This window comes from Ammodytes marinus (assembly GCF_949987685.1).
Source record: "Ammodytes marinus genome assembly, chromosome: 2".
Lineage (NCBI taxonomy): Eukaryota > Metazoa > Chordata > Actinopteri > Uranoscopiformes > Ammodytidae > Ammodytes > Ammodytes marinus.
This window is the reverse complement of record NC_137231.1, coordinates 2,830,763-2,856,918: the sequence shown is the minus strand read 5'-3', so window position 1 is coordinate 2,856,918 and position 26,156 is coordinate 2,830,763. Positions and strand designations below refer to the sequence as shown.

At 39.8% G+C, this 26,156-nt stretch overlaps 1 protein-coding gene across 1 annotated transcript; it reads right to left on the bottom strand.

Annotated features, from left to right (window-relative positions):
- Nucleotides 1–19,479: 19,479 nt before the first annotated feature.
- On the bottom strand, nucleotides 19,480–25,250 carry LOC307259186 (protein FAM151B-like). Its single transcript, XM_080038941.1, has 6 exons — nucleotides 25,155–25,250; nucleotides 24,892–25,017; nucleotides 22,787–22,946; nucleotides 21,869–22,092; nucleotides 21,275–21,410; nucleotides 19,480–20,086 (listed from the first exon to the last, which is right to left on the bottom strand). Exons 2-6 carry the CDS (start codon nucleotides 25,010–25,012, stop codon nucleotides 19,948–19,950), a joined length of 780 nt encoding a protein of 259 aa, XP_079895067.1. The 5' UTR covers nucleotides 25,013–25,017; nucleotides 25,155–25,250; the 3' UTR covers nucleotides 19,480–19,947.
- Between the last annotated feature and the right edge of the window lie 906 nt (nucleotides 25,251–26,156).

The following is a 26,156-nucleotide window of genomic DNA, read 5'->3' as shown; positions in this document are numbered from 1 at the left end:
TTTAGTTTTTATTTCATTGCATGTCTGGAATAGATACCCAAAAACCTGAAATCTACTGCAAATCTCAGCTTTTGAAATACAATCTGAGGGCTTGTTTGTCTAAGTGCTTTTTACCTAGATGTTTTTATTTATATTTTGAATTAGATTAAGAAATAAATGATAAAAGGGTTATACCAGTGATATTAGTTTCACTGTTACTTTTATTTTCATCTTCATTTTATTTACCACTGAAATTGTGAGTGATTTGCTCATTTCTATTGTTCTCTATTATAGAAGATTTTAGTTTTGCTACCTGATATTATGTGAGTACCCTATGAATATAGCATACGAGCATAACACCAGTTTTTATCTTTATTTTTATCTTTATTTTTTTGATGGATTACTTAAGTTTGATTTGCTACTTTTCTTTTAGTTTTCAACGGTGAGACATTCTCACTCTCCTTATGACAGATGGCTGTAGTGTCTCTTCATTAAGCATTAGGCTATATCTATATTCCAATACGAATCAATAGGATCTTTTCTAAAAGCTCTAAATACAACTTTATCAGCAGCCTTAGTTGGTGAATTGCATTTTCCTCTTACATTGAGTAGTCTATGATATCACAACCATAGACTCTTAGTCTGCAGAAGAAGTTGGGAGACTTTTGGGCCTACTAGACCTCTGACACATAGGCGTGACCTGATAGCTACGTCTCAGGCTGTGACACCTCCAAACCTGACCATCTCCTGTTCCATCTGGGTGAACTACACCATGTCTCCTGGAGGGGAAGAATCGTTCGTTTGCTGAGTGCTGTGTTCCATGGCACTCCTAACAGTCGGTGGGGGCCATCAACTCTATCCTGCTGTGGCGTCATTCTTGTCATGCAGTGGGCCTTTCTGCATCTGCCTGTCTTCCTGCGCTCTCAAACTGGGAGCAACAAGTCTTCTATGATGTGGGCCAGGGGCAGGTGTACTATTCTAAGATCAGAAGTTCTGGGGACTGTTGGGAAGATGTCCTTTATGCTAAGCTTGGAGAAGATACCAAAGTGTGTAAACCTGGAGACAAGGGTTGCCATCTTGCATATTGAGCAGAAGCTAAAACACTGAATAATCTACATACTCTGTGATTGAAGAAAGGGCTCAAAAGGCCTAAAAGACTCTTTTTAAAGTTAAGATCGTCGTGGGACTGTGTTTTTTAAATTTTTTGGACATTACAAACTTAAGAACTTTTGATTGTACTGTCTGATGAACTCTTTACTCTGAATGGTGTCAGGATGTCATGGTTTTCTTACAGGTATACTCTAATGTGTTCTGCTAAATGTTTCTTCATCTGTACGGTTGTGTCATGGTTGTATTAGCCTATGTAACTGAGGGGAGTTTTTTAGTATTGTGTAGGCCTATATCCTTTGAGGTTGCTTATATTATCTTTAGTTTTTTTATTTGAATAGGTTTTTGGTAATCCGTCACTTACTTATTTTAATTTTTTGATCTGGTGTTGTGTTTATGCTCTCTGAATTGGGTTTTACCGTTATGAATATTATAATTACTATATTATTACGTTTATGCTTTTCTTTTTTGTAGATCCTTTTTCTGGATAGTGTATTCTATTTTATGCTTGTGATTTAAGGCAATTTTCTATGGATCAGTTTAGAAAAAGAAAAAAGTTTTTTTTGTTATTTCTTTTTTGATTTGTATTATGAGGGTGTTTGATGTCCGGATGATGGTTGAATATTTACAAGTAATAAGTTTCATGAGAGGGTGAAGTGATAATTGAACGTGATGTAACTTTTTACTTGTGCATATATTGTGACATTTGTATTTCTTTTTGTCATACGTAAAAGTAGGAAATGTTTAATGAAACAGAATAGAATGTAAATACTCCTCTGACCAGAGGATGGGGGAGGACCATAGGGTCACAGGAAGTAATAGGGGGAAGGACCTTATATGGCCATACAGTAGCAAGGAGTAGAGGGAGGGGGCTACCGGGGTTCCCCCAAACAGCTGTGCCTTTTTCACTCCTCCTTCCCCCAAGTCTCATTGGTTTTCAGTTCACTATATAAGAGCCTGTTTTGAAGCAGGACAGGGCTTTTTTGGGAGATGATAGGCTTTTTGATGCTTTTTTGAGGCTTTTTGGGGCCGCTTTTTGTGTGTTACTCTCTGTTCCAGCAGACTCTATCTGTCCCTTTAACCATGGAAGCAGAAGAAAAACTTAGAAAAACTTTGTGAGTCCAAAATACTCCAAAGTACTTAGAGGCAAAGTCTTTTAAAAACACATCTGTGAACCTCTTGACACTAAGAATGACTTGATCAAGAATTTTTTAGAACTAGAAAAACGGACTGAGATGCGGGGGGTTAGATGGACATTAATGGTTATATGGAGCCTTTAGCCAACGGGACTTGTACACGCTAGTGTGTAACGCCATGTGTATAGTGTCTGTTTAACTCACTGTAATTTCTGCAAGGAAATAGACGGATATTGATGGTCATATGGAGCCTTTAGCCAACGGGACTTGTATACGCTAGTGTGTACCGCCATGTTGTACAATATCTGTCTAACTCCTTGTAATTCATGATGTTTAATAGCTCGGGGAATGATATGTACAGGCACATAAGTGTTTGGATATTGTTTCAAGAGTTACAACAAATTTAGAAACGAGAACCAAGTCAAACTAACTCTATTAAATGAGTTATAGGCATACACCCTCTTTTCTTTTCCTTTCTGGTCCATTTTATGTATTATCTATACTCTCTTGTATTTTGTAAATAAAATCCCTTAAATGTTGAAAGCCTCAGTTGTGAATTAGTTTATAACTGGAACAGAAGGACCTTAGGTATAGTGTTTTTCCTTCAAAGAGATGGTTTTCGTCCCCGGGGAGGTAAGTACATTGACTCCACACTACGGCACATTACTGATTTAAAACACACACAACCTCATACAACTAACTTCTCTGTAAAGAGAGAATATGTTGATACACCTAATCTTTAAAACTAAAAGAATAGGTCATAAATACCTTCCCAGATTAAACTAGATGTTTATATTCTGAAAATAGTATATTTGTTCTATTTTATTAGGAGGGTGGGTTACAAAATAAGTTACATACAACTTACGAACAATAAATTGTGAATTGAAATCTTTATTCTACTACAAAGAGAAGGTTTTAAGAAGCAATAGTTAAAAACGTTAATAATTTAGCGGAGGTCGACCTTATTATAAGCAGAGGTGACTGATAAAATAGGGATTTTTAAACTCAGTGTTATATATTGGACATTGTACTTTATTTAGACGTAAAACTCAGGTTAGTCTAGAGGGTAAATGCCGCGCTTTTAAACAAGGAGGCCGGGGTTCGCGTCTCTTACAGGGGACAATGGTGAGCAGAGAGTTTTCTTTATAGAGGAATGATAGACAATTAAAGCATTGTGCCACAAGTTGGTTACCAGGAGTTTGAGAGGACATAACTCATAGACTTTTGATACTAGCTTTTCATTTAGATTAGACCTGTATAGTCGAAATCGTAATAATGTGAAAAATGGGCTGAATATGAGGATAGTTGAAGGAAGTTTGTGGAATGAAGCATTTTGAAGATATGGCCGGGCCTGAATATGGCGGAATAATAATAAGAATACGGAATAATAAATACGTAGAATATCAATGCTGTGAATGCTTTCAGCATTCATACCAATAAGTATGGTGGAGAGTAATAATTACGGGCCCTCAATACATTGAGTGCCCGTACTTAATTAAATAAATAAATCCTAAGATCATTAGGAAAAATAGCAATTCAAACATAACTTAATAAAAATAAATCATTTGATGTAGCTGCATGCATGATCTGCAGTCTATCTTTGGATATATTTCAGACCTCGAGGCTCCAGATAGGATTAATTAAAAAAACATATTCAAAAGTATAAGCACATAAACCTCAAGTTGAACTAATGGCTGGGCGAGCTTTTGTCTTGCCATGTAGAATTGACTGTAGTTTGACCTCAACCTGTCCACACAGTGCTGCTTGGTTGGTGATGAAAGACTTGGACAAGTATGTGAACAACCATAGGAAAATCAAAGTTTAATTATAATTTAAAAAATAGGTTACTTATACTGCAGAATTAACACTAGAACCGCCACGGGGTCAATTTGACCCATGGCGGTTTTTCAACTGCCCATAACTATACTTTTACGAAATATTGAAGCCCCCAACTCTTTGACTTTTCCTAAAATGGTGTTGTGATGCTCTCCCTATGGTTAAATAAAGTCACAATTAAACTGGATTCAAAAAACAGGCATTTATACCTAGAACCGCCACACTGGGTCAATTTGACCCGCACAGGAAAATGGAATATTTTCGGAGCAGGTTGCTAGGCAACGGCATTGTTTGGGGTCCGCGATCTGACAACTGTACGTGCAGTCATTCATAAACACTTACAATAAATTAGAGATGAAGATAAATACCTAACAACATTAGAATTACTAAGTGAAATTAGTGATACGAGTCTGATAGCGAGAGATCAGAACTGAGCGCTGTCTTCCACACACCGCGGCTCGCAGCTCAACTGACAGACAGCTGAGTGCTGTCTGTGAGCCGGACAGAGAGCGGCGGAGGGATCCTCCGCCTCAAAACATGTCAACGTGGGGGAAAATGAATTAATAATCAGTTAGAGCTTACCTAAAAATAAGTTTGCCATGTTACTGTTTATTGTATTTAGGATTTTAGCTCATTTGGATGCTGTTTTGACCTTCTGTTTTCATGACTATACTTGCGATAATATCTACTTTCAGTTTCATTAGCCTACTGAGTCGCTACGAAACGTGATTAGTGTTCTTAAAGATACTTAGATTATAAAACAAGAGGTCCAAAACACAGATGATTATTAAACAAACTAATTTATGACTTTATATCACACTAGAAATGCACGGGTCAATTTGACCCGCCTGGCGGTTCTAGGTATAAATAGAATGCTGGCGGTTCTAGTGTTAAGCTATGCATTGAACTATTTACAACAAATGCCATGTTCTTGCACTAAACCTTTAGTATACAATATATTACACATTACTTATTTATCAAAGACTAATATTCCATAATGTTTCTAGATTATATATTGTTTAAGAAGTTTCACTCTCATCTTCAGTGACCACCTATACTGTACAACTACCGTGCTACAGAAAAGTAAAGCAGAATTATAAAAAGTGTGACAGAGCTAAAGGTTGAAGACACACAGACTGTACATGTATCAAATGTCTATGACAGATTGTGACACAATGTAGAACAGGTTACGGAGAAAAAAATTGTTAGCCTCATAGCATAATTGCTTAAATCATATTACTCTACTCTACTTTTACTCTACATCTACTCTGTTCTACACTCTGCATCTACTTTACCCTACTCTATAACCCTTAAAATATGACTTAGGCAATTATGCTATTAGGCTAACGAAAAGTAGATGTAGAATAGAGTAGATGTAGAATAGAGTAGATATAGAGTAAAAGTAGAGTTGAGTTAATATGATTTAGGCAATTATGCTATGAGGCTAACGATATGAAACCAATCAAGCTGTTATGAAACTAAATATTCCCATTGGCCTTTAGTGATGACGATGCCATGTCTATTTCAACCAGTTTAAAGACAACCCTGCAGGTTGGTTTTATCTGTTCTTATCTGGTATGTGTTGGGTAACAGCAGCAGGTGCGCACAGCCTTTTCGCAGGTGCCCTCCTTTTTCCATCAGCACAACTGACTCTCAATGGAGAATTTCCCACACTAGTGTAAATGTTACTTTATGTTTGATGACCTCCAGTATGTAAGATCACTTTGTTTATGCCTGAGCAGGCCAACAGAAATGCAGTTTGAAGCTCCAGCCCTACTGGAACATTTCATTGAAACGGTGAAAAGTTAGTAACAGGATCTATTTTTGGAATGCTATAGCTACAATGTCTATTTGTTAATGTGCCCTCTGTAGTGTTTCGTGAAACCATGGCCTCTTCAAGTCTTCCTCTGGTCCTGTTGGCCCTGTGTGGTCTGGCTATGACCCAGGCTAAGCTCCAGGTGTTCAACCTGCACGCCACCGGTCTGCCCTCTGATTTTTGGGGCATCACAGACGGCTACGTGAAGGTCTCCTATGGCTCCTTCTCTCTTGGTATGACATCCGTCCGTAACAACAACGCCAACCCCTGGTGGGACGAGCAGTTCTCCCACTTGAAGGCCCAGCAGAATGACGTGCTGAGGATGGAGGTTTACGACGAGGACCTGGGCCTTGATGACCTTCTGGGGATCTGCCAGCGCCGCATCCAGCCAGGGACCCACAGCCATGACTGCGTCCTGGAGGAAGGGGGCACCCTCCATTACACCTACACCCTGGATCAGCAATAAGCTCGTTGTATGTGGCTCGGAACAGTCATTTGGCATGTATAACAGCAATGTATCATACTATAATGAAAACCTGCATTATCTCAGACTCAGCTCTGAGAAATGTTTTTCAGTTTTTTTGTTTGATTGCTGATTGACTAGCTGTGAATGCATAAAGGTTCTCTTTCCCAAAGCTATCTATGAGTTAATCATATTGGAACAAAAAACAGTCACTCAAACTCATGAGTGATCAGTCAACCATATTCTGCTGCCATTGTCATTTCACACATCACACCATTGGCTATTTCACCCTGTTTCCAAGGTTGTCCATAAAAAATAAACAGCGTTGCAACAACCAAACCTTACAACGTTTCCTCAGTCATTTAGCACAATACTTTGCGATTGAAATTTAAATAATCAGTTAACATGTTATGAAAATACTTTACCTTCTGTCCCTCAGCTTAGCTTAGTTTAATTAATTCCTTATGAAAATAACAAAGGGTTTTGCAAAACAGAAAGGATTAATTGGGCATATCAATAGAACATGTTCGGCTTCTTTTTAAACCCATTTCCCATTCCATCACTTACCCCTGTTATACCTCCTCTATTGACTATGTAACTCCAAAAGTCAGAGGAATCCCTACACACAAAACAGCCTAGTATCCCTTGGTATGGTATCCATATTGAGCTGTTCCCCACCTCATGAAATACATCAACTTTGCTAATGCACAAAGTAGTGGGCTACTGTATATGTGTAGTGAGGCGGAAAAAAGTGTTTAGGTTTAGGTGGTGACATCCATACAGGAAACAGTGCGTCATGTACAGTAACATTTGACTTTTTATGAATTAGAACAAATCTCTGACTAACTTTAAACATACAGATATAGTTAACAATGTCAAGGGGGTCCTTACAACACAAAAGTACAATAACAACATATTTAGATCATATTTCTTAATGAAAGCTTAACATTAATCTTGCATACAATATTTATATAGTGGAGTTCAATACATGGGTAAAGTGATACACAGTAAAGTTAAGACATGACATCATGTACAGCTGTTCCTATAGTAAGATGAAAGTCCGTTTTTGAACAGGTTTAGAGATGAAGCAGATCAAATGTTGATAGGCAACTTCTTCCAGTCAGATGGAGCTTTTATAATGACTGCTTCTTTAGCTATACATTTGGAAACTGTAGGAACAGAACAAAAATAATTGCGAAGGGTGTCTTAGTAAGTGGAAGAGAAAGGGTACAATCAGCTACTTTAAATAAAGAGGGTCATTGAAATGAACACATTTAAAGAAAAACTGCAGCCAATGTTGATGACTTTTTGATGTAAGAGAATGCCAATCAAGAGATTCAATGAGTTGAGAAAGAACATCCAAGGACAAATTAGGCAACTCTATTCTAAACAGTATTGAGAGGAAATAAAAGTGCTTTTGGAGGAACACTGGTAAATGATGTCGGCATTATTTATTGTATGCTATGAATTTTTTTTCAAGCAGAAATCTGTGATTGTGTTTCAGCAGCAGGTCAGACCCGATTACAAGTTTTTTTTTTTTATTCTCATTCTCATATTTTCATTACTGAACATTTAACAAATGTAGAAGCTACTCATGTTGCACTGAGCTAGCCAGTGGTGACTGTAAAGGAAAACATCCTATAATCCAGTTTGTTGGTTGTCGTCCCTCGCAGAAGACTGTTTTAGGACTATTTAATGAAATACCAAGTCGGGTGTTTTTAAACATTAAAGAAAAGTGGTTGTTAGAGATGGTGGGTAAAATAGATTGAGACTTGAGATGCCCAAGTTTTTCCTGACAGAAAAAGAAAAAACAGTTGATATTAAATGATAAGTCTCTAGATTTGGATGTGATGCTTTGGCGTGTACCAAATAAGATAATATGAGATTTACTTTTAATGAGTATGAATTGGTTTGCCATAAGCCAATCCTATACAATATTTCAGTCTGACTGTAAAGTAGATTCTATCTGTGTTAGGGTTGTTGCAGATTTGTAAATAACTGTGTGGTCTTCATAAAGATGAACACAACATTCTGAAATGATAGAGGGGGTTTGATTGATGAAGATGGAAAAAACAAGAGGACCAAGAGGTGAACCCTGCGGCATTCGTCCTTGTTATAAAATGGTATTTGATTTAGTTCCCTGTACACATTGTGTTAAAGAAAGAGTGATTTTACATTTAATCCAGGGATTTGCAAGTAGGTAAGTAGGTTATAAGGCTGGTTAGATGTTTTCTTTACATGTAATGTAGCTATCAAACAGCCACAAAATAAGCTACTATTATTGTCTGTATTTTTACCCAATCGGCAACTGCCATGATAAGTGCTTAACACTTTGATCTTGCAACATATTTTTCTGAATTCATGTCACTTGTTTAAGCCTTGCGATTGAACAATCCAAACATGTTAAATGTTTTGTCACTGTCTACCTGCAAGCTCGCTGCTTGCTTCAACTTTCTAAGCTTACTTAGCTATAAATGAAGTGATAAAGTTGATCTACTGCTGACTTAGATGTACCATGATGGTTGTTTAACAAAACAATATTTGATGAGTTTATAACTTGAAGCATGTCATACAGTTCACTTTGGCATTAATAGTGTCATGCCGAATACATGTGGATTTCATCTCATGACTTCCCCAGACATCCCTTGTCTGTCTTTGTGTTCTCTGTGATAAATAACAACATATTTCCTCATTTAAAGTCAGAGGATTGAGAATTGCTGAAATATGACAGAAATATCCATCTTTGAGAATGAGCTTGGATTAAAGAAAGTACACTGCAGCGAAAGAAGCACACCTCAATAAACATCCAATCCAATTTAAAACCAATTTTGTAATACAAAAGATGTTTGTGTGGAATATATTCTGAGCATTTATAACATTGTATTATGTTTTAAATAGTTGTATTTTTATCACTATTTTAGAAATGATTAGTTATTAGAGGCTCATTTATTATTTACAAGCTATAAATAATATATTCATGGTAAAATAGACACATTTTGAAGTTGGAATGTACTGCATATCACTGTTAAAAAAGGGTATTAACATACAGTCAAAGTTTGGGAACCCCTCTCAGCCGGCAACATTGCACTGATTTGTTGAACCATGTACAGATACACAATCTGCAGCCATATGTTCTTGCAGGTCTTTGGAGGTGATCTTTGGGTTGTGTGCAACCATTCTCACAATCCGCCGCATATGCCGCTCTTGTACTTTTCTTGGTCTGCTAGACCTGGGTTTAACTGCAACTGTGCCTGTGTCCTTCCATTCCCTGACAACGTTCCTTACAGTAGAAATTGACAATTGAAACCTTTGGGAAAGCTTCTTGTAGCCTTCCCCTAAACCATGATAATGAATAATCTTTGTTTTTAAGATATTTTGGGAGCAGTTTTGATGGTCCCATTCTGTCTCACTTCAGCAGAGAGTCAAAGAGAAGTGCAACTTGCATTTAGGCACCTAAAATACATTTTCTCATGATTAAACAGACATTTCTATGAGGTTCAAGGCTTAACAACATAATCCAACCAACTTTGTGTTTAAAGTCATCAGTTTTACATGCTGTTACAGGCATTAAAATCAACAAAACCACAAGGGTACCCATATTTTTGCACAGCCAGTTTTTCACATTTTATTTTATTTCACACAACCAAATACTGCTTTTCAAAAAATCTTTGTTTGGAAAACATCCCAGTAGTTAGCTGTTCCTGGTAAATTAAAGACATACCACTTTTATATTTTTTTTGTGAAAGCAGAGTCAATTATACGGAGCCCCTAAAGGGACATGGAGGAAAAAAAAATTTTTGGTAAAAAAAAAAAAAAAAAAAATCAAACTCGAGATCTCGAGTTCAAACTCGAGATCTCGAGTTTGAAGTCAAGATCTCGAGTTTAAAGTCAAGATCTCGAGTTCAAAGTCGAGATCTCGACTTTGCCTTCAAACCTCTCTCACCGTCACCAATGGTCCATGCATCAAAGGCATATCAATTAATTTATGGGAAACCACACAATAGTGTCATGGAGGAGTACTTGGAGCATTCTTTTCTCACACTAACACCAAACTACAACCTATTTGGCCTAAATCTAACGTTTATTATGCACATTGGAGAGAAAAGTGACAATGATTCACTTCATTTTGGCGCACCATGGACCGAGAGCGGAGGTCTAATTGTCAACACACACACACACACACACACACACACACACACACACACACACACACACACACACACACACACACACACACACACACACACACAATATGTAGACGGTATACATTTGACTATATCAAAACGTGAACGTTTCCAAGACACAATGCCGCCTACACTACACCTGAGGAGAACTCTGTTTGGCTGTATTGGCTGGTCTGATGAAGGCTATAATTTGCACCGGATTAGACTATGTCCGCGTTCTCCAGTGACTCCATATGATCGGATCTTGAAGCACTCACAATAGTGCAGGCAAAATATGAAATTCAATTGGATTATGCGAACTTTCTATTTTTCTTCACTTGGAGAGAGAAAAAGCGCTGTTCCCGTGCGCTCTGGCAGCACTACACCTGTGCCCGGCGTGAGCCTCAAACTGCGTCTTAATAGAAAAGATAACTGCAGGTCATATGACAAAACTAGCGATCGGACTAGGTTAGTAAAGCCTAATTAAGCCTTTCCCAGGAAGGGATCGTGTGTGAATAAAACACAGAGTCTGGACTGGCGTATTTTTAATAGCCTATAGCAGAACTTCCTTTGCTGTGCGCTGGGGAGAAACAGACACGCTGGTAACTATTCTGCTCCAGATCTGCACATTGGACAGCGCCACGCGATCCTCACAGTTTTGCTGCTGTTTAGTTAAAATTTGTGATTTTTTGGGTGCAATAGATGAATAACATGTGCCGTCGGGTGAAGCCTCTTATCTCTCTCGACCGTGTGCGAGGCAAAACAAATCAGGCGCTGTTTCTCCCCAGCGCACAGCAGAGGAATTTCTGCTATAATTAGAAATCACCAGTGCAGACTCTCCTCAAACTATTAGTTTAATTTAGTTTTTATAATCAGCGATCGATTGTTTCATTTGTACACAGAGACAAACATGTAGGCATGTAGCGGTGTGGCACATTTACGCACGAAAGCTTCCCTCAGAACGGAAGAGAAAAAAATTAGCTTTTTTATTTAATTATTATTATTGTAGTCCAGACTGTGTTTTATTCACACACGATCCCTTCCTGTGAAAGGCTGAAAGTGTGAATGAGGCTTTACTAACTTAGTCCAATCGCTAGTTTTGTCATATGACCTGCAGTTATCTTTTCTATAAAGACACAGTTTGAGGCTCAAGGCGGGCACAGCTGGTGTAGTGCCAGAGCGCACAGGAACAGCGCTTTTTCTCTCTCCAAGTGAGGAAAAATAGAAAGTTTGCATAATCCGGTTGAATTTCATATTTTGCCTGCACTATTGTGAGTGCTTCAAGATCCGATCATATGGAGTCACTGGAGAACGCGGACATAGTCTAATCCGGTGCAAATTATAGCCTTCATCAGACCAGCCAATACAGCCAAACAGAGTTCTCCTCAGGTGTAGTGTAGGCGGCATTGTGTCTTGGAAACGTTCACGTTTTGATATAGTCAAATGTATACCGTCTACATATTGTGTGTGTGTGTGTGTGTGTGTGTGTGTGTGTGTGTGTGTGTGTGTGTGTGTGTGTGTGTGTGTTGACAATTAGACCTCCGCTCTCGGTCCATGGTGCGCCAAAATGAAGTGAATCATTGTCACTTTTCTCTCCAATGTGCATAATAAACGTTAGATTTAGGCCAAATAGGTTGTAGTTTGGTGTTAGTGTGAGAAAAGAATGCTCCAAGTACTCCTCCATGACACTATTGTGTGGTTTCCCATAAATTAATTGATATGCCTTTGATGCATGGACCATTGGTGACGGTGAGAGAGGTTTGAAGGCAAAGTCGAGATCTCGACTTTGAACTCGAGATCTTGACTTTAAACTCGAGATCTTGACTTCAAACTCGAGATCTCGAGTTTGAACTCGAGATCTCGAGTTTGATTTTTTTTTTTTTTTTTTTTTTTTTACCAAAAATTTTTTTTTCCTCCATGTCCCTTTAGGGGCTCCGTACAATTATAATGCCGGCTGAGAGGGGTTCCCAAACTTTTTCATATGACTGTAAGTTACACAACTTTTAGAAAAACCTTTTATCTAACTTGCCAACTAGTAAATATGTATCCTTGAAAAGCTACAACGTGCTGAAATACTCTTTTTTTATCATGTACATAGTTGCCAATGGCAACACCTCAGTAGGCTAAAACACTCAACCTTCAGTGTTCTTCAGTCTTTTATATCTACATAGGAGCGGGCCTAGCCTGGCTCTGCCCGCCCACCTACTTCCACCCAAATTTCATTTTCACTTCAGTAGTCAGTCTGGGGCTGGGGCGTATTAGTGGGATTTTGCTCGAACAAATTTCTGAGTGTCCAATCAGCGAACAGAGGAAGTGGCTGAGAACGATGACGTCGAAGTCGTGCTCCAGTTTCAGTTGAATGCTTCCTTTATACTCGGAACTGGGAAATTTCCGACTTGGTAGTTCCGAGGCTCTCGGAACTACCAAGGCTCTTCAGTTCATATCATATTTTGTGATTATAATATATATATTTTTTTTTCTATACTTTTTTTTTGTGTGGGCCTATGTGTGTGCATGTTCGCAAACGTTTCATGCGGCTCTTACTTTCGTTTTACATGTTTATTATTTCATTTTTAATTTTGTTAATGTGTAGGCCCTATGTGTATGCCTGTTCGCAAATGTTTAATTGAGGACGCAACATAACGTTCGCAAACGTTTGGTGTGGACGCAACATGAAACTGCCCGCTCAGCATGGAGGGAGGTTTTCCGTGAGTAAACAATTTGTGTCAAGTTCGCTCCGAAACAGAGTGGGAGAGTTTATATTTTTGTTGAACGTTATGCCCATAGACATTATAAAGGATAGATCCCGCGTTGGCCGCTACTGCCTATTGGCGCTGACGAGAAATGCGGGCGCCATCTTGGACCGGTCACACGTTCCACTGAGTGTAGTCTGTTTGGCAGGTGGAATGAACTGTCAGCGCATGTAATTAATCATATCTCATTAAATACCAAACTGATTTTCACGCGGTTTTCTTTGCTGCAAAGATCATACATGTAGCTAAGATACAGGGCACAAGTTTCGACGTGTTTTAATATTCATAGTGGGCTTAACAGTCATAGAAGATTCTGATATGATATAAGTAACCAGACGTCCGAGATCAAAACGAGGAACATCCCCCGAAAAGGGGGAAAACGGAGACATTTCCAGTTTGACTAGCAATCTGATTGAAAAACCTAATGAGGTGTCAACAAAACGGGAACAGGTAGTTGTTTCTGTTTAGCCAGGGACAGGCAACCAACAATGGGGACGTCTGGTCACCTTTATGATAGTCTATGTGATGTAGGCTATGATAGGTATTTTGCAAATCACACACTTTAGACTAAATATGATAGAGAAGCAGAAACAGATAGGGGCAGTAAAGTCAGCTATTTTAATAAATTAACAATATATGATTTGGCTATATATAAATATATTTATTCATTTACAGTGACGAGCATACACAATAAAGACAATCACAGGGATAACATAAACAGAGAGCAGAAATAAAATAGGATAAAATATATTAATTTAAATAAAGTAGGCCTATACAAAATACAAAACAAGAGCAAAGATAAAATACTAAATGAACAATGAATTCAGCTAAAACAGTTACAGTCAGATGTGTAAAATTCAGAAATCATAGATTCAAATAAACCAAGAGTAGGAAGAGCAGTCATTTTTGAATTGCTCTGCAGAGCATTCCATGAATTAGGGGCACTATACATGAAAAGGCAGTTATTCCTAAACTGGAGTTAGCTCGGGGCAATTTAGGAGGAGTAGTCGAGCATGGTACATATGAAGGGTGGATGTTTCCCATGAAGGCATTAAATATAAATACAAACCAGTGTATATAATATCTCATTAAAAGAGAAGGACAACATGAGTGTTCATGTAAAAATATGTTTTATTTCTCTAATTTAAAACACAAGCTTGTTAGGCAATTGCCTCTTAAAAGAGGACGGGATTATTTAAAAGCAAAGTCTTCTTGGTTGTCCAATGTTCTATACTAGGGGGGGAATACCAAGTTCAGTCTAGTCTCGAGTTGGTTCCTCAGACACAGACAGGAAATCAATGCGTGCCTTGCAGCGCGGTACATTTAAAAACACATTCAATACAAAACCACAGCAATCAAAAGTATTAAATTAAGGGAAAATCAAACAACAACAGCAAACAATAATACTCAAATGCGTAAAATAAAGTTAACCATCCTTACAATCGCATTTTACTCCGAAGAGAAATTCAAGCGAGGCGAGTTTGGCAATGTGGTGCAGCCTTAATTTGTGAAAGACAGACACAACCAATGACAACAAGTCGGAATGGTGGTTGTCGATGCCAAACTGTGTCTCCTCAATATGTTCCCCAAGCAGAAACACATCCTCCGTTTCAATCTCCTCCCGGACGAAGTGTGTGACTCGGACGTCTGGTTACTTATATCATATCAGAATCTTCTATGACTGTTAAGCCCACTATGAATATTAAAACACGTCGAAACTTGTGCCCTGTATCTTAGCTACATGTATGATCTTTGCAGCAAAGAAAACCGCGTGAAAATCAGTTTGGTATTTAATGAAATATGATTAATTACATGCGCTGACAGTTCATTCCACCTGCCAAACAGACTACACTGAGTGGAACGTGTGACCGGTCCAAGATGGCGCCCGCATTTCTCGCGCTCAACGCCCAATGCGGGGTCTATCCTTTATAATGTCTATGGTTATGCCAAGCCATTCCGCTTTATATGCCAGGCGTCATTAGCGCATTTCAAGGCTTCAAATCTTCAGCGCCACTTCAGCTCACTCCATGCTAAAAGTAAGTCCCACTAAGCAACATGCATAGTAAGAGAAAAACGCTATTGTAAATTGTTATATTGTGGCGTGTAAAGACGGGAGTCGGAGGCGGAGTGTCAAAAGACGGAGCTAACTGCTTTAATGACATTAAGACACTTGTCGAGTAACAACAACGGAGCAGACATGTCAACTCCTGCTAGTCTCCACATGCCAACAACACAAAACAGGAAATTCCCCCAGTCATAACAGTCCCCCCGGAACCCCGGAACTTCAGTTCCATAGGTGAATTATGTAAGATCACTACACAAGCCCCCCCAGAATTCACCCATAGTCAAAGTCCCCGCGCCGGAAAGGCACGCTGGCCCGGCCGCGACTAGAACGAGTGGCAGGGGCCGAAGAGGAGAGGGGCGTGGTGGGTGCGGCAGGACCAACATCAGTTGCGGTCGTAGCGACTGTGGCACCGATGGTTACAGGAGCGCTGGTAACAGGAGCGTTGGTTACAGGAGCGCTGGTAACAGGAGCGTCGGTTACGGGAGCGCTGGTAACGGTCGGGCGTGGTGGCGTCATCTAGGCCATCCTGCTTCGGAACCATGTGGAGTGGCGAGGACCACGGACTGTCGGAACGGCGAACGATGCCCAGGCGCTCCATGTTGGCGAATTCAGCCTTAGCAACCGCCAGTCTCTCCGGAGCGAGCCGTCGGGCCCTGGCATGGACGGGGGGCCCTTTCGTCTCAATATGGTGCTCCACACCGTGTTTCGTCGACGTGGACGAGAAGGTCGGTTGCAGCAGGCTAGAGAACTCTCTGAGCAGCCGCTGGTACTTGTCACCCTCAGAGAGCGAGCTAGAAAGGCCGTCGTATGTCCCCTCATCGCAGACACGTGCGAACGAGGAGAAGGTCAACGCGTCATGCTGTTGCGATCGATATTCAAATCAGTCTCGGAATCTTCAGCGGGACTGACGTCAGGGTCACCAATGTGGCGTGTAAAGACGGGAGTCGGAGGCGGAGTGTCAAAAGACGGAGCTAACTGCTTTAATGACATTAAGACACTTGTCGAGTAACAACAACGGAGCAGACATGTCAACTCCTGCTAGTCTCCACATGCCAACAACACAAAACAGGAAATTCCCCCAGTCATAACAGTCCCCCCGGAACCCCGGAACTTCAGTTCCATAGGTGAATTATGTAAGATCACTACAATATTTTTGTTTGTGGACTTGGTTGAACTGAGAGTTTGTGTGTGAGGCAGTGCACACAATGTTCATTGTTGAAAATGACTGGCCTGTCGTCTTAGTAGGAGTCCAGTTCTGTCATTATCACAGGGGCGGCCTTAACGATCTGGGGGCCCGTTTCAAGTCCTAGTGTGGGGCCCCCCGTTTTTATATATATATATATATATATATATATATATATATATATATATATATATATATGCGCAAGCATTATTTTTTAAATAATGCTTGCAAGCATTATTTTTTAAATAATGCTTGCAAGCATTATTTTTTAAATAATGCTTGCAAGCATTATTTTTTAAATAATGCTTGCGCATGCTTGTGCATGCTCCCCGCTAAAATAAAAAAGATTGTGTAATCCAGTTGGTTCTTAGACGGATTATGAGATAATAGGCCCCTGGACCAAGACTCTCAAAGGGCCCCCCCACTCCTACCTATCCAGTCAGGTACACTGACTTTTCCACACAGATACATACAATTATTGGCAAAAAACTTATTAAGGAAGTCTGTGTTTCCCAGATGATTTTGGGACACTGTGGGAGGGACCCTGGCCTTTGTTGGGGGGTCAGGGGGCATTGCACACTGGAAGAAAATGTGTACCTTTTTAAAGTAAAATGCATCAATCTGATGCACTTAGAGAGGAAAATTTAGAGGCTAAATCAAATCTTGAGCTGCAGAAGGAACATTATTTTTCTGATTTTTCTTAAGCAGGCAGCATCCTTTACTCTGCAACTGTAAAAACAGTAGATTGGTCTGCAGACCCATGTTATATGGTGGAGAGACCCATTTCAACAGATAAAGGGTGGATAGCTACTTTTTATGAACAGTATATAATTTACACATAGAAAGTTTATTCCTGTATGTGTGGGGGCCTTAGAGGCCCCTCATGAAGCCCCTAAAACAGAGCTAATAATGCTGTTGCTTTACAATTGCTTTTGTATTTCTCCTCTACTAGTTGAGGGGCCCATGATGATTTATTTCCTTATATTTAGGCTATTCCTTTTTGGAATCTTTTATTGACACGAGTAACTGAGCTCTTTGACTAAAAGACATGTAAAGTTATCAGTACCTTAGCTTAGGGCCCCCTTGACCCTGGTGGCATGCACAAGCATTATTTATTAAAAAATAATAATAATACAAAATTCAACTGAAACGGGTGAAACATAGTTAAGGCCGTTACTGCATTATCATTTTGGTTGTGACATTTACAGTAAATCTGACTGAGCAGAGATATGTGTGTGTGTGTGTGTGTGTGTATGAGGAAGGGATGGGGGGATGTTCATGTGTACCCGTGTGTACGATGTGGCTCTTTGCAGTAACACAGTAAAAAATGTGGCTCTTAGTCTTTGACTGGTTGGCCACCCCTGGACTACAATATGTAGTGAAGTCGGAAATTTCCGAGTTTCCTGTACAAGTGGAACGCACCGTCAGAAGCCGACTCATGACACACGTGATGACCAAACGTTATGCGATTGGTTGGCTAATCCAGAGTGGCACTGGGCAGATCCAATAGTTTTTAACTTTTTTTAAACTTCAACAGACACCCGCCTCCAAGTGAGTGAACGTTTGCCAATTACAGACCTTCTGTACAAATGAAATGAAGTACGATGGTCTGGTAGCACCAGGCTAAGCGGGGCCCCCTCCATGTTGCAACCTTAAAGCCACTACGAGTAAGTCGGCACGTTGGCGACACCTTTGAACAAAAGCGGTAGTATTATTACGACGCCAGCTGTCGTGAAGCTGTTTTCTAGCTCGTGCAGGGCGTTCAGATTCAAATAATCAGGAAGCAATATGGTGCGTGTCCGTGTGTTGAAAGCAAAGTGTGAGGGCACCGGACTCTTTTCGGCTCCATGAGTCTATGGGTGACACAGCATCAATGAATGCCAGTAGTGCTAAACACACCTGATTGCAATGAGTTGATGCATTGTCACCTCTCACGGAGCTGAACGAGTCCGTGTCCCCACACAAAGCGAATGAACGAGAGATGGCAGTTAGTTAGTATGGATCACGATGAGGTAATGTGTTTATGTTGTAAATAATGACTATTTCAGATGAATAATGGTCATCTGATGATGCTGGTGAGGCAAAGTAAACTTTGTTTTAGTAGGCTACCGCCGTGAAATTGTGTATACGTTGCTTGGCAACGCCCTCCCGCCCAACTATCACTCTCCCTTTTCGCTTTTCTTCATTGCATTTTCTTTTTTTTCTTTTATGGTTCAGCCCCGTTATCAGTCATTATGACGACAAACAACTGTCTCAAACAAGGCTCTCGCTCCCCTTCCCTCACCTGGAGGGATAGGCTTCTCAAATCGCGTAACTGCGCCACACTGAAATCTGTGACCAATACGGATATGTGACCATAGAGCATGCACGCGTGAACCGAAAATCGGACTGGGTGTACGACCAGATCAAATGCAGTAATAAAAACTATATAAAAACGTCTTTCTTTGCACTGATGGTCTCGTTTGCTGTTAAAGGTAATTTATGATTATGAGAGGAAACATGAGGCTGTTTAAAAGATATTTAAAAGTTACTCGTTGCCGCTTTAACGGCCATACACGTTTTTACATAATGGGTGTCCTGGGGAAATGCACCTGTTGGAGGACAAAGAAGTACTACTATAGAATAAATAACTAAAAACATCTACAATAGGCTATACTTTCACAGGAGTACACCCGCTTGTTGTGTTGCCTGACAGAACGCTGCGCCTCCTCTCTGCCCGCTCGCCTCTCAGTGAAGGAAATGTGTCCGCACTACCCACTCTCATTTTAATAAGTGCTTTATTTAAGCAATTCAAATACAAAACAGCAGAATATGTCATATACTTGTACAAAAAACTGAAAGACACTTCTTTAAATACTTTATTATAGGTAACACTTTACAATAAGGTACACAAAATGTACTAACTACTACATAGTTTCAGTAACAACTTCATAGTTATGAATTACCTACTACATACTTTTTTAGTAACGATTGTGTGTACCTTATAGTAAAGTGTTACCCCTTATTATAACATTTGCTGTAAAAGAAACAGTTTACGTCTCAGAATAACATTGAATTTGGAAATGGGTTTTTACATTTTGTGATTGAATCTTACTTGATCGTACAGCTGTCACAGTGGAAAAATGGGTAGGGCGATCGTCCACTGGCGATTCCCTGTTTCCCCGCCATATGTCAAAGCATCCCTAGGCCAAGACACTGAGCCCTAAATTGCTCCCGGATAGTAAGCTAGCACCCTGCGTGGTAGCTGCTGCTATAGGTGTATGCATGTGTGTGTGTGATTGGGTGAATGTGTTCAAAACAAGGTAAAGCGTTTTGGGTCTGTGAACAACCAGGGAAAAACACTATAGTGAAGTCCATTTACAGTTCACTTCCACCTCTCTCCAAATGCAATGGTTCCCACAGCGGTGTCACTGTGTGCTCCTGGTGGACTGTCACATAGCGTCTGGTCAAGTCAAAGCTAGCTGTGTCCTCATAAGGTCTGGCAGGTCGTAGTAGATCCTACTGAGGTCAAACTCTTTCCTGTAAGGCAGCAGGTCCTGGAGTGGGAACTGGTCATTCTGACCCGTCCACACTGTTAGAGTGTACCTGTCAACAACATGGGGAAAGTACAAACCTTTAATGAAAAGGTACATTTTATCTAAGCTATTAACATTGTTAAGTCAGAAATCATTTTCGTTTATTCAAAGCATCACAAGGAAGGAATTTGGGTTTGGCGACATCTGAATGCAACTACACTGTCTTGAATAGTAGAGTCTGGCTGCAGTACCGGATATGTAACACAAGACTCTGTTCAGAAATCTGTCTATTTAATGTTTCCTTTCTAATTCATCCAGATAAGTAACTCTGGAATGTACATACATGAATTCATTGTTAATAGTATGGACTGTTTATACATTATGCATAAAGCATCTAAAAGCACGTAATCATACTAAGCTGTTTTGTTTTGCCGCTTGCTCCTGCAGATACACAGCACAAGGAAGTCTTATCACCGGCGGGAGTTTGAATGATTCAATAGAAAGTATGACATGTAAAGTACATTTGTTTTGTAAAGTAACTGCAGGCTCTGCAAATGTAAACAGATCCCCCTGAAACTGCATTATTCACCAGGTAAAGATGACCTACCGACCTCAATATTTGTGTTGAAACCCATTATTGATACACAACACCCCTCTCCCCCAAGTTATTTGATACTTTTTCCACATTCGGTATTGTCACCAGCTTAAGAGGAGCTTTTTAAACACCCAACTGATAGGAAGAATGCCATAGTATTGTGAAAACTTAAGATACAAACTTGAGTGGCTACATACAGCGTTACATTCAATGCTATTCTGACAACTGGGGATCTTTGTTGTCTTGATATCAGGACCTTTCACACAATCAAAGCACAGCATGGTGGGGGCTAGAAATGATGGAAAATCATTATTATTACTAGATATTTTCTAGTCAAACTTGCCTGCAGTGTTTTCTGCCTTCTTGCAAGCAGTAGCTGCAACAGGAAGTGAACACTTAAAGAGCATCACAATGGTGCCTGTGCATTTTATTCTTAAGACTATTGTCAAGTGCAGGGTTAGGTTTAGCTGATCCAACAACCAGTAAGTCAGATCATTTATTATTTTGAGGTGCTATACTTTTAAGTGCTGGTGGTTAACTGTGATGTGTGTATAGCCTTCCAAAACTAAGGCTTATCAGTATGTAGAAGCTGGTGGCTTGCCGTGCCGTGTTTATGGGAAACACAGAGGTAAGAGAAGGAGGATGTAACGGTGTGATGTTGACCTGTGGGACTGCTGCAGCAGCCAGGTGAGCTGGGAGAAGGACTGGGCCAGGAGAGCTGCTCGCACTGGGAAGGTGACTGGATGTTCAAGGCTTCTACAGATGTCCTCCATACCACGCACCATATCCCAGCTGTAACCTGCAAAATAGAACAACAAAAACAAAAACTACAGTCATGAGCTGTGTTCAGACTTGTCTGAGCCTTTAAAAAAGGACTCATACAGAGCTCTTATTTTTAATCCTAACCAAACCATTGTTTGAGAAGATCTGCATCTTCAGTTGTTGTCATACACAGGATAGGGAAATCAGAAAGCTTACAGACAATTGTTGATTTTCATCTTTTCCATCGTCCAAAATGTATTGCTAATACCATGTGATTTAGGCCTTCAAATATTGATACTGATATTGACCTCAAAGGTCCAGTATTGGGGGTCAAGTACTAACAAGCACCATAAAGGCCTCCTGTTGGCTTGCTGTGTCTTCTCAACTTTTCAATCTGAATGAAATCAAAATAAATCCCCTTTTTTTCTTCTATTTTGAGTAGAATAAATGTCTCCATGTAAGCACAGGCACTGGCAGTGAAGTGTGTGTGTGCACCTGGGTTCTCAGTCCCCACTGTCCATCCTGTAGTCCAGCCCAGAGACAGCACACTGTGAGCGGGCAGACTGTCCAGAGCAGAGAGGAAGGCCTGGGGCTCCAGAGGTGTGGCCTGGCCCCCAGGACCAGGGAGGATGTCAGCATTGATCCACACAGGACGGCCCCCCGGCTCAGCCAGCAGCTCCCCCTCCAGCAGGGCCACAGAGGGAGACACTGCCTCCAGGCTGAGTGGACAGGATAGCACAGGGTTCACACCACATACACAACTAGGGCTGGAAATCGCTGGTTCCATCACAGTACAATATACAGGGTTCCCCACACATACTGTACATACCAATACATTTTTAAAACTTTCCCATTACATTTGATTTTACACAATTTCCATAACCTTATTTAAGTAGCTCAAAGTAGGTAGTCCTGTTTCACAATAATATGGCTCAATAAAAATTTAATTCAAAACTTTTCCAAAACATTCAGTTATTTCTAAACAATTTCCAGGACTGAAAAAAAAAATTCAAGGAATTTCATGACCCTGGAATTAAGATCGATTAATTGGACAACAATATACGTGCCGATTTGCCGATATTAAAAAGTATGCCGCGATTTAACTTTGATTAAATTTCGATTCCAGGACTGCGATCAATATGAGACGATATCATGCTTTCTTAATACCAACTGTTACATTTGTATAAACTTTTTACCATTTTATTCACTTTACTCACGTCACTCACAGACGTGCAGACGGGAGATTGTCAAAATAAAAGCATATTTTAAAGACAGCGATATGCATCGATGTGTGGGAGTAGCATCGATGTGATTCGATCTTTCGCCAATGAATGGATATATGGATTCATATGAATGTGTCGTTATACTCCTACACACAAGCATACACTACAGGGAGGATGCGTTGGCTCTCACCTCTTAAAGTCTAGTTTGATTCCCTTGTCTTGTGCTTTCACTGCTTCCAGCCACTCCTTCAGTGTGATGTCACTATCTGTGTCAGGGGGATGGGCCATGATTGGCTCCTTGGTATCATGTCCTCTCATGATGATGTCTGCCTCAATCATATGAGTGGGACCTAAGGGTTAAAACAGAACAACACTACAGTATGTCTCTGTATATGCTGTCAATGTATTGTAATGAAATACAATGTGACAAATCAGTGTCTCTGACACAGCATCATACACACACAGACACACACACACACACATACAGGTGCATCTCAAAAGGTTTGAAAATCATGGAAACTTATTTTTTTAAATTATTGTGATTATTATTTTTTTGGTTGATTAGCGCTACAGCTCATGAAAATCAAGTCCAGCTTCTCAAAATATTAAAACATAAGCCCAATCCCAAAAAAGGATTTATAACAGAAATTTCGACCTAGTGAAAAGTATATTCACACTCAGTTCTTGGTCAGGCTCCTTTCGCTTGAATTACTTAAAAACTTAAATAATTGTATATAATTTAATGCTTTACATGTGTTTGTCACTGTGGTCCCACTGTATTGCTTCATGATCGGATCAACTTCATTATGTGTAATCTGATAAAAGCAACAAAATGGCTGAGCTGGAGGGAGCCATGTACGTGCACAGTAGTTGTGAGCAGTGTGTATTGGAAGTTAGATACTGCAGTGAAGAATCATATAGGTAAACATTTCTAATAAAAGATTTTAATATTTTTTTATATATATCTACACTACAAGTGGCCTCTTGGGCCGTTTTTGTGATACAATTTTACTTCCGCATCTCAAAACGAGTTTTCGAAAAAAGAACTTTGTAGGAGCTTAGCTCAAAACAGCCACTTTGCTCTCGGAATAAACATTCTTATGTTTTGAAAAACCAATATTATTGTTCAATGGGGATGTCCATAATAGATTATGTATAAATCTAGAAATATTTTTAACCTCCAATACACACTTTAAATGTGGAGTCATTCTGGAGAATCTTTCTTGACAAAATCACTTTTTGTCAAATCACTGAAAATCTCCTCGCGATCTGCTTCCGGTCCGTACTGTGAATCGCTGAAAAAATAATCTGGTGTTAATACACAGCCTATAGGCTTTGATCCAGTGTGTCCCTGTCTGCACTGATACATCTCCACACTGGGGCTAAAACTAACTATTCATCTGCTCATTTCTTTCATTATTAATCCATTAGTTTTCTGGTCTACAAAATGTCAGGATAAGAAAAATGTCCATCACAGCTTGGCAGAGCCTACAGTGATGTCTTACTATGTATTTTGCTGTCGGCCCAACAGCAGTCAAAAACACAAATATTTGAGATTTACAATGATAAAAAACTAAAAAAAATGAGAAAAGCAAGAAACCCTCACAATTATTCAAACGATTAAATCGGTTAAAGAAAATAGCTTAGGATAAATTTGGTCTTGCTTAAAACATTTGACTCTTTCCCTGCGTTCCAAATCACATACTTTTTCTTTTTACTTCACTACATACTAAAGTACAGAAGAGTTTTAGGGCCACAGGAGAGGAAAAAAAATCAGATAAGGAAGATTTTTTTTTCATCATGTTGAGAAATGTCATGAATAAAGACGAATACTCCAAAATGGTATTGGAGTTAGTGGGTTATTTATGTATTTTCAGAATACTACAATTGACGTGCATGTATTGGGACATCTTAAATATTTTTCTGCATAGCCTACTAAATAGTATGGAAGTATGGGGATTGGAAAGCAGAGATAGTTTCAGCTGTAGGCCTCCTTCACATGCTTACAGTCTAATAGGCAGTGTGGTGGCCTACAGACAGAGTAGGCCTACAGACTGATCCTGGTTGAACAGAGCACACAGCATCTTCTTGATTGGACTGGAAGACACGGATAAGGAGAACGACTTTCACATGTCATCGTGGTATTTGTGGCATATTATGCTACTGCATTTGATGCGGATGTTGCCTGTTGGGACATTCTCAATATTTAACTGGCAACTGAATAGTATGGAAGTAGAACTATTGGAAGTTGGAACACAGTGATGGACTCAGACGGTGACAGGTGAGTGTCTCTACCTGTGAGGCTCTCCGTCAACCTGCTCCTGCTGTTGACAGCGTGCGACCATCTCACCTCCGCACCGTCCCTCCGCGTTATATGACTCCGACTCAACAAATAGTCCAGCGTCCGGTCACTCATCCTCCCTGCGAACACGAACACACACACACTGAACAGTTGCTTTACACTCACCGCCATTCTACAATCTCACACACTGCTTTCACGAACAACATGAGTGAGAATAGTTCATACACTGCAATTTCTCCCATTATATTTGTTTTACCCTTTAAATTCCATACGACGTAAACCGTAAAAACCGTAAAAACTCCCAGGAAAAGTAAAGCAGTATTGCGAATTGAAAACACAGGAGTCCTCCGCATCGTCTTCTTCTGATGTAAGCCTACTGAGCCGCTTTCAGGTGCAGCACCGCCACCCACTGACCAGGAGTTTGAACTATAGCCTACCGCTCCATCCACCGTGGCTCTCAAAAATAGCCCTACAAAACGTATCCATTTATAAAGAAAAAATACAAACACACGAATAGGAGACAACGTAAGTATTCCAATGTTTCCGAGTGTGTGTGTGTGTGTGTGTGTGTGTGTGTGTGTGTGTGTGTGTGTGTGTGTGTGTGTGTGTAGGCTATATGTTCAAACCTGACAACGTGGGCTAGTATTTGAAGTAGCCTAATACTCGATACTAGAATTTTAAAAAATATTTTTTTTCAGCTCAGATAATTTTTATGAGGTGTCCAGAACAACATACTAAAAGTCCTAAGAAATCCTATTTGAGGAAATATGTTTAATTCTCATCAATCCGAGATGTGTGCCAATAAGGCGAAATCCCAATAGGGCAATTTTTTCAAAATGAAACTTTACACAAAGAAAGTATCCATGAAAATTAAAAAATGTTGTATTACAAGTTTCTTTGAAAATGAATTGTAATATGCAAATGAGCTATACTAATCGTACAAAGAAAGGTTTTAGCTTCAGTGCCCCTGACTCCTGGAACAACTTACAGCAACAAATTAAACTAAATAACTTCATATCCTTTAACCAATTTAAACAAACTATCTTAAATCTGCCAAACTCTACCTGTAATTGTACTTTCACCCATTTCATTTTAATTGCTGCCACTCTTCACCACTGTGTAAATGTTTCAATTGTTTTTCTCTTCACCTGTTGTTGTGTATTTGATGTATTTGCATTGAATATTGTTTATGTATTGTTGTTTTTCCTTTGAATTTGTTTGATCTCGACGTCATTGCGAATGAGGGTCGCCCCTCAAT

Excerpts from the sequence above, each read along its gene's own strand:
- LOC307259186 (XM_080038941.1), bottom strand. The coding sequence starts at position 25,012 with ATGAGTGACCGGACGCTGGACTATTTGTTGAGTCGGAGTCATATAACG. Across the intron at positions 22,947-24,891 it reads GTTGACGGAGAGCCTCACAG|GTCCCACTCATATGATTGAG; the intron begins GTAGAGACACTC and ends TTTAACCCTTAG. Across the intron at positions 21,411-21,868 it reads AGTGGGGACTGAGAACCCAG|GTTACAGCTGGGATATGGTG; the intron begins GTGCACACACAC and ends TCTATTTTGCAG.